This window comes from Cottoperca gobio, unplaced genomic scaffold (assembly GCF_900634415.1).
Source record: "Cottoperca gobio unplaced genomic scaffold, fCotGob3.1 fCotGob3_128arrow_ctg1, whole genome shotgun sequence".
In the NCBI taxonomy this organism is placed as follows: Eukaryota; Metazoa; Chordata; class Actinopteri; order Perciformes; family Bovichtidae; genus Cottoperca; species Cottoperca gobio.
The window spans coordinates 138607-147220 of record NW_021166796.1 but is presented as its reverse complement, the minus strand read 5'-3'; the positions used below and the strand labels follow the sequence as shown (position 1 = coordinate 147220).

At 40.3% G+C, this 8614-nt stretch overlaps 1 protein-coding gene across 1 annotated transcript; it reads left to right on the top strand.

The window, feature by feature from the left end:
* Positions 1 to 208: 208 nt before the first annotated feature.
* On the top strand, positions 209 to 7019 carry LOC115004554 (filamin-C-like). Its single transcript, XM_029426207.1, has 11 exons — positions 209 to 255; positions 387 to 632; positions 1596 to 1865; positions 2163 to 2300; positions 3304 to 3419; positions 4054 to 4186; positions 4536 to 4712; positions 4808 to 5026; positions 5400 to 5447; positions 5532 to 5738; positions 5816 to 7019. Exons 2-11 carry the CDS (start codon positions 401 to 403, stop codon positions 6001 to 6003), a joined length of 1728 nt encoding a protein of 575 aa, XP_029282067.1. The 5' UTR covers positions 209 to 255; positions 387 to 400; the 3' UTR covers positions 6004 to 7019.
* Positions 7020 to 8614: the final 1595 nt, after the last annotated feature.

The window sequence follows — 8614 nt, the reverse complement described above, 5'->3', positions numbered from 1 at the left end:
TCCCTTTCCTCTTTCTCCTCCTGCCTCCTCCCCTCTCCTCTCCTCTTCTCCTCCTTCTCCTCTCCTTCTTCTTTCTCTCCCCTTCTCCTCCTCCCTCTCCTCCTCCTCCTCCCTCTCCTCCTCCCTCTCCCTCTCCTCCTCCTCCTTCATCTCCTCCTCCTCCTTCCCGCCTCATCCTTCTTCTTCTCCCCTCCTTCTTCCTGACCACCATCGCTACTGTGGGCAGCACATGTGACCTCAACCTCAAGATACCAGGTGAGCTGTGACCTCCTGTCTCCTCCTCCTGTCTCCTCCTCTTGTCTCCTCTCTCCTCCTCCTGTCTCCTCTCTGCTCCCTCCTTCACTTTGTCCCTGCTTTCCTCCCTCCTTCCTCCTCGCTGGTTCCAGGGAACTGGTTTCACATGGTCTCGGCTCAGGAGCGTCTGACCCGGACGTTCACTCGCAGCAGTCACACCTACACTCGCACCGAGCGCACGGAGATCAGCAAGACGCGAGCGGGGGAAACGAAGAGGGAGGTGCGTGTAGAGGAGAGCACGCAGGTGGGAGACCCCTACAGGGACGTCTTCGGAGACTTCCTGGGGCGAGAAAATCTGAGCGGGTTCAACAGCAGCCGACCGCCGCCGCTGCAGGACGGTGTGTGTGTGTGGACCCGAAAGTGTGTGTGGCCCCGTGTGCGTGCGTGTGGACTTCGTCTATAACGTTATTGATACTTTAGGTTTCTGTGTGTCTGATGCTGTAACGCAGAGGTTTTCAAAGTGAAGTGAACATATATTTAATTAGTTATTACATTAGTTATATGTGTGAGTACGTTAGAGAGTTCAGAGATGCTGCAGTGCGACATTCCCATAACAATATAAGATTATTTTGGCTCAACTGTTGAGTGTCTGGTATAACATAACCATATTCATCCAAGAACTAAGAATGGGGATTCATCTGGGGGAGGCCCTCAGGTCAGACTTTGAAAACCTCTGCTGTAATAAACGGGTGATAACAGAATGTTGCAGTGGTAGAAAGGTCTGGAAATGTCTAACCTCACTGTGGTATGTAAGGGACACATGCAGCGTTTCTGGGCCCTGAAATCCATTGTTACCAATGCAAACGTGCGGAAGGCGTGCTCAGTAGCGAGAGCGACGGCGTTTAACACACTTTTGCAACTGAGGAACGTGCATGTCAAGTGAAGAAGAACAGCCAATCACAGCCGGCAGAGAGCGTTCCTTTTCCCCCGGAAATATCAGTCCATGGTGAATATGGACGAGAAGCTACGGTTTTGCATTGATAGGAATTTACTAACATTTTCAATGATGAGAATAAAGCTAGCTCAGGAGCTAGCTGTGGTTAGCTGGTCATGGTGCCTTCTGGATATCGTGGGCATTTCCATATAAGTATTTATTTCAAGTTGAAGAATATGAATTACTGATGTGCATGATAGATTCATTAATACTTGCCTGGGTTGATATTGACAGATGTTGTGATAATAATGAGGTTTTAACCATTCCTGGCCTCTTGGTGCATGTTCTGTTAACACTCAGACTCTCTTAAAACCACAAACCTGATCAATGTCCCTGTTTACCGCCACCTTCCTCTCCTCCCTCTCAGATGAGGCAGGGAACCAGGAGATGACGGCTCAGGTGACGAGTCCCGGAGGAAAGACGGAGGACGCAGAGATCATTAAAGGAGAGGACAGCACCTACAGCGTCCGCTTCATCCCTCAGGAGATGGGAGCTCACACTGTTAATGTTAAATACCGGGGCCAGCACGTCCCCGGGAGCCCCTTCCAGTTCACTGTGGGGCCCCTGGGAGAGGGAGGGGCCCACAAGGTCCGAGCGGGAGGGACCGGGCTGGACCGAGGAGTGGCAGGGATCCCAGGTGGGCTGGCGAAGAGTTTTCTTTTGGTCCAAATCTGACCCTTTCTTCATATGTCTCAGATCTAGTGATGCAAGCAGACTAAACAGATGAATGAATAAAGGAATTTGAGGATATTAACATAGCTCATACACACACACACACATACATGTAGTATGGGATTGTCCTGTTATATGGCAAGATATTTCTTTCTCTTTATTTGTATTGTTATTTTGTTATTGACAGTACACATAATATCATTGAGCAGAGAAATCTATAGTGCTATTGACCTGTATAAAAGTGAGATTTATTTATTTTCAGCTGAGTTTAGTATATGGACCAGAGAGGCCGGAGCTGGAGGTCTGTCCATCGCTGTGGAGGGCCCGAGCAAGGCGGAGATCACCTTTGAAGACAGGAAGGACGGATCCTGTGGAGTCGCCTACGTAGTTCAGGAGCCTGGTGAGACTCTACATAATATTTATTCCAAATCACATATTAAGTGAACAAAAAGCTTGATTTCTATGTCCTCTACAGAGGTTTTATGTAAAATAGTCACAAGTTTGCCGTGTAGAAGTGAAGAATGTTTCACGTTACATGTGGAGTACCCCAAGGCTTAATTCTGGTCCCACTACCTTTAATTTTTATGTTATCGCGAAGGGTTATCCATAAGCACAGCTGTAATGTTCCTCAATATGCAGATGACACTCAACTCTATACGGCAATTGATGATGTCTAAATCTCCTTTTACTGCTGTGTAAACTGAATCTCTGAACATCTCTACAGTCACATATTATATTCATGATTTTACATTTTCTGTACCTGATGATTCTGATGAAATTAGTGAGTAAAATGTTATCACAGCTAAGATGGACTATAAAGAATTACAAAAAGTAAAAATGTACAACTGAGGATTTTAAAGAAGAAATAAAGGGAATCATATATGAAAGAAAAGGTTTATTTGGAATACTTCTTGAACAAAGGTGTTCATAAACATAATAAAAACAAGTGACTATACGTATAAAAAAATACTTTAAATGCAATGTTTAACAAATTAAACACAAAATATATTTTGGATCAAGGCCATATAATGCCTTTAAGTCGGCAGGTAAATATAAAACAAATGAAAGCATTTACAACTTGGTATGAATCTTAAGGGGAACACAATGACCGATTTGAACATCAAGATTTTGAAATGTCTGCTTAAAAAATTGTCAGTGAATTGTTAATATGATATTTGATTTATTATTATTATTAGATTTGAATAAAATTGGAATCCAGTTTTTGTTGTTATTAAGACAGGAAAGGATTGCAGTCTAACCCTGGGAACCACCACAGTTATATCGAGCTACAGAGGAATAATAGACTTATATTAGAGAGGTTTGAACCCAACATAATAATAATGGTACAAAAAGCTGTTTTATTGGCTTTTTGTTGGCCCTTTGCTTTTCTCCCTTTTCTCCAGGTGACTATGAGGTTTCCATTAAGTTCAACGATGAACACATCCCAGACTCTCCGTTCATCGTCCCCATCGCTACTCTGTCCGATGACGCTCGCCGCCTCACCATCACCAGCCTGCAGGTGAGAACAAATTACCTTTAATAATCATTTTTAAAATGTTTGTATAGAGCCAGCCGCATTGAACCCTCCAATGTGTCATCTGCTATATTAAAGGTGACATTTAGACTATGAATACATTTGTAGTGTCTGACTGGCTGTTCTATCCTGAGAGAGTATATTTTTGTGTTCATATGTGTGTAAATGCATCTCTGCTACCTTCTTCTTTTAACTACAGCTCTGTATATTTGCCCTGGTATATTTTCAGAAGCCCTCTTATCAAAGACCCTGGTCTTTGTCATTGGCAATATTTTTATTCCTGCTTCCAGATGACTACACAAGCATACATTTCAAGTATATATTTAGTAAATTAGTAAAAGGCATATAAATCTTGTAGATAAGACTTGAAATATGTTATTTCCAATAGTTAAGAACTAGATTGACAACAGCTTTATTTTGGCTGCAATATCATGGAATACAATTTATTTATATTAAATACTGTTGGTTCAATTTATTTATGATCTACACATTTATTTTGTGGATGGAAGAAGCAGGACACTGGACATGTTTTTACTACCCTAACCAACCCTAACCACATGTTCTGAATTAGTGACATTTACAACTGACAGTCAAGTTTATTTGTCTGTTTTATTATTAGGAGATGGGTTTGAAAGTTGGACAGGAGGCCTCTTTTGCTGTCCAGCTAAATGGAGCCAGAGGACTGATCGATGCTAAGATCCACACACCATCAGGAGCCATAGAGGAGTGTTTCATCACTGAGCTGGACAACGGTAAGACACGCACTTTAAATGTAAATAAATCAAGTGTTAAAGCTGTCCAGTAAAAAGATTGAATATAAAAAAACATAGTAGCTACACCGACAGCAGTAAAGACTTAACGTTTCACATGGAGAACCACAAGGCTCATGTCTGGGTCCATTACTTTTCTCTGTCAAATATGTGTCATTCAACGAAATGTGGACATACAGAGATCTTAAGTATTGTAGAGAATCAATGTATACAGTTAACTTATACTGAAACAACTATTTCAACACTACACTTCAGGCCAAAAATATGACAGATTTTCTTTTTTAGACCGAACCCATTCTAAGGCAAATTTGTAATCCACGTGTTCCCACAGACCAGCATGCTATCAGGTTCATCCCGAGGGAAAATGGCGTTCATTCTATCGACGTTCGTTTCAATGGCAGCCACGTACCCGGTAGTCCCTTTAAGATCCGAGTCGGAGAACCAGGACAGGTTGGAGATCCCGGCATGGTTTCTGCTTTCGGACTGGGACTAGAGGGAGGAACCACAGGTATAAACACCTTAAAAATAACAAATTTTCAAAGGTGTTAATGAGAAAATGAAGTGGATTTTAATGGGTGTTGTCATGTGTTTGTCTCCCTTCAGGCGTGGCGTCAGAGTTTGTTGTGAACACGTGTAACGCTGGATCCGGAGCTTTGTCTGTCACCATCGATGGACCGTCGAAGGTGAAGATGGACTGTCAGGAGTGTCCGGAGGGCTACAAGGTCTCCTACACACCCATGGCTCCTGGGAACTACCTGATATCCATCAAATATGGAGGACCCCAGCACATCATCGGCAGCCCCTTCAAGGCCAAAGTCTCAGGTGGGTTGTGATTATTGCAGTCAGTGCTTGAATATGAGTTCCTTGGAGTGTAGGGATGGGAACAAGGAATCTTGTTGAGATCCAGTACCAAATTGTCCACAACCACAATTAACAATTGCTTTATTGAAGCCGGCCTCATCTGTTTTTCTGACAGTTGCGTGTTTCAAAAACTCTACATCAACGCTGCGCAGAAGAAGACAGAACGGTCCAAAGCTTGTTTTATTGGTGCCGTTTGTGTCCAGTTCGATGTTAATACTGAAAGAAGCAGAGAGGCAGAACTAAGAAACTGTTTAATCATTGTTGCGATATTCAACAACGTTATTGCATATTTTGCTCACATTGTGCAGCCCTACGAACAGTCCTCTCTTTGCAGTTCATTATAGACGTACGGAATCTTGTATCCACAGCAAGAGCTTGGTGGGTAAGAGAGAGTGCACCGACTCTACAGTCTTAAATCAAAAAGTGTATTTGAGGTCGGCTGACGTTTCTTTGAATCTCTCTACAGGACCTCGTCTGTCTGGCGGCCACAGTCTGCACGAGACCTCGTCTGTCCTTGTGGAAACTGTCTCCAAGTCCTCAGCGATGGGAGGGCCCTTCGCGTCTTTACCCAAATTCTCGTCAGATGGCAGTAAAGTCATCTCCAGAGGCGCTGGCCTGTCCAAGGCCTTTGTAGGTCAGAAGAACACGTTCACTGTCGACTGCAGCAAAGCAGGTGAGGAACAACTCCACAAAACACAGAGAAATAATTTCTTTATCCTGAAAATACAAATAACACCTGTGTTCCTGCAGGCACCAACATGCTGATGGTGGGTGTCCACGGGCCGAAGACGCCCTGCGAGGAGGTGTACGTCAAACACATGGGCAACAGGATGTACAACGTGACGTACACCGTCAAAGAACAAGGCAGCTACATCCTCATCGCCAAATGGGGGGACGAGAACGTCCCCGGCAGTCCCTTCCACGTCACCGTCCCTTGAACCTGAACTCTTATGTCTCATGTCCGTCCCTCCACTGCATCTCCTCACCCTGATGCACTGAAGACACAAAGACTATTCACTTCCTGTTTCACGCTATGTGCCAAAGTTGTCCTTCTTTCTCCTTCTCGTGTCTCTCGGAGCAACAACAGTTTTATATTTGCTGACATGTATGGAAACAGCTCCAGTGACAAACACAGGGAGTGTTTCTCTGGTGTCTCCCTTTATTCTGAAGTTTGAAATGTTAGAGTTGACATGTTGAACATGAACACAAAAGCCCAAACGTTAGTTATTATCAGAAGATATCATCACGTTAGCACAAGATGCTAGTTTTTGCAAAAAGGATATTACCTTGTGCACAAAGAATAATATGTAAGATGGATGCACAATATCTAACATTTTTAAAGTCTCTTGTTCAGACAACACACAAGTTATATAAGTTCTTATAATTTTACCATATTGTGCAGTTAAGATATTTACATCAAACTAAACCTTCAGGACTTCAGGGACTCGCCTGAATATAAAATATGGTGTGCCACTCAGATCTTTGTACGATCAACCTTTCTAAGGGATGTTTCTGGATTAAAAGTGACATTGTCTTCCAGCAGCTGGTTGATCCCGTGTGTTGTGAGGCGGCTGCAGAACGCTGACGGAGGTTCAGCACGAGCTGCAACTTCATTTCAAGGACAAAACAAACTCTTTGCTTTTGATTTTATTTATTCTCAGAGCTTTTTCCCCTCATTTTATTTTCTTTGACAGAAAATGGTCTTATTGTTGAGGACGAGGAGGCGAGGACACAAAGAAAGATTTGAGTATCTTTTTTTTTACCACAAGAAGAAGTGCGGCGAAACGATCAGTTTATTTTGTGAATGTTGAAGAAACACAATATTACAGAGTGACATTTTATAGTGATTTTTGTATGTATCAAAAATGGATGAATGAAATAAAACTGTTTGATATGTTAACCTTCAACCTGGCAGGATTGTGCAGGCATAATAAAAGTTTATTCGCTGACTTGCCACAAAGAAACGCTGCGTCTGTTTGGAACAAAACTTTCATATATTAGAATATATAAGATATATATAATATACCTGCAGTGTGGAGGTTTGGGGAACAGAAGAGAGCTTACATTACATTACAGTTCATTTAGATGATGCTTTTGTCCAAAGCAACATACAAAAAGTGCAAACAATCCTGGAGATACAACTCCGAACAGCAAAAATCTTGCAGGTACATCAGCTTCAAATAGGTCAGTTTGAAGTGCAACATACAGAAACAATATAATACAAATTCAACTATTAGCTATAAATAAGCCAAACCAATACCAATATTTGATGAAAATGAATCATAAAGCAACATATATGAACTCACATGGACTTTAAACACACAACTAAAGTATAAAGTAAGAACACAAACAATGATTAAGGAGTGAATTTGTGGAATCATTTTGAAAATAAATGAAATGTGTAATACACTTAGATTGAAAACAATTCATAAAATAAGATGATTAACAGATCTGAAGCTGAGGTATGAACACTAGCGTGGGAAGTTTTGTTTGGGACTTTTTGGGAATATAAAACACACATATATTTTCATATATTTCATTGTTAGTGTTTACATTTGATGAGAATTGTAGAAAATAATTGATGTAAAAAAGGTATAATAAACCTTTTCAGTCAGTTTATATAAGTTGAAAAAATATATTTTGTCATTATTTAAATGCTCTTTAGAGATTTCATTGAAGCTGGAACTTCTCCCCGATGATCCGGCAGGTATTTTGATATTTCATGTGGAGAAATAAGAACGTGGCATATAATGCGGTTAATTTCTTATATAAATCTCTACCAAACTTGGGTTGTACACTCCTTGAGTTGAGGCTTTGTCTAAAATAATGTTTCATTAATGTGTAATATGCAGTGTATGTTAGTTGCGGTCACATAGGTACATGGGATACGCTGAAATATACACTCCTGAGGAACAAACAATATAAAATAATAAGCAATAAAATAAAGAAATAGGATCCTTAAATATTCAAATATACATGTGATAGGTTTGAGCGTAATTACTGTTTTATTTTTGTGTAGTTCAAGAATCAACCTAAAATAAAAAAAATATTTAACATGTTATACAAAAAACAACGGTTTACATCATTTATTATGATTCAATATGATTTAATTTAATGAGATTTTATATGATTTAATAGGATCTATTATGTTTTATTATAATATATTAAGAGCTATTAATAGATTTAATGTGATCTATTTTGATCTCCTATGATTTATTATCATTTAAAATGATTTCATATGATATATTAGGATTTCCTTTGATTTAATATTATTTCAACTGATTCCTTATGATTTCATATGATCTCTGATTAATATGATTTAATAATATTTCATATGATTTATTACAATTAAATATAATTGATTATAATTTAATATGGGTTAGTTTAATTTAAATTGATATATCATGACTTCTTATGATCTCCTCTAATTTAATATGATTCATTCTGCTCTGCGGTGCTCTGCTGGTGTTTGAAGGAGGGGGGGGGGCCAGCAGGGGGCAGCAGAGACTTGTTACACTGAAGCTCAGTAGTAAAATATGTAAAGTTGCA

Excerpts from the sequence above, each read along its gene's own strand:
- LOC115004554 (XM_029426207.1), top strand. The coding sequence starts at position 401 with ATGGTCTCGGCTCAGGAGCGTCTGACCCGGACGTTCACTCGCAGCAGT. Across the intron at positions 4,187-4,535 it reads CATCACTGAGCTGGACAACG|ACCAGCATGCTATCAGGTTC; the intron begins GTAAGACACGCA and ends GTGTTCCCACAG. Across the intron at positions 5,448-5,531 it reads CCACAGCAAGAGCTTGGTGG|GACCTCGTCTGTCTGGCGGC; the intron begins GTAAGAGAGAGT and ends ATCTCTCTACAG.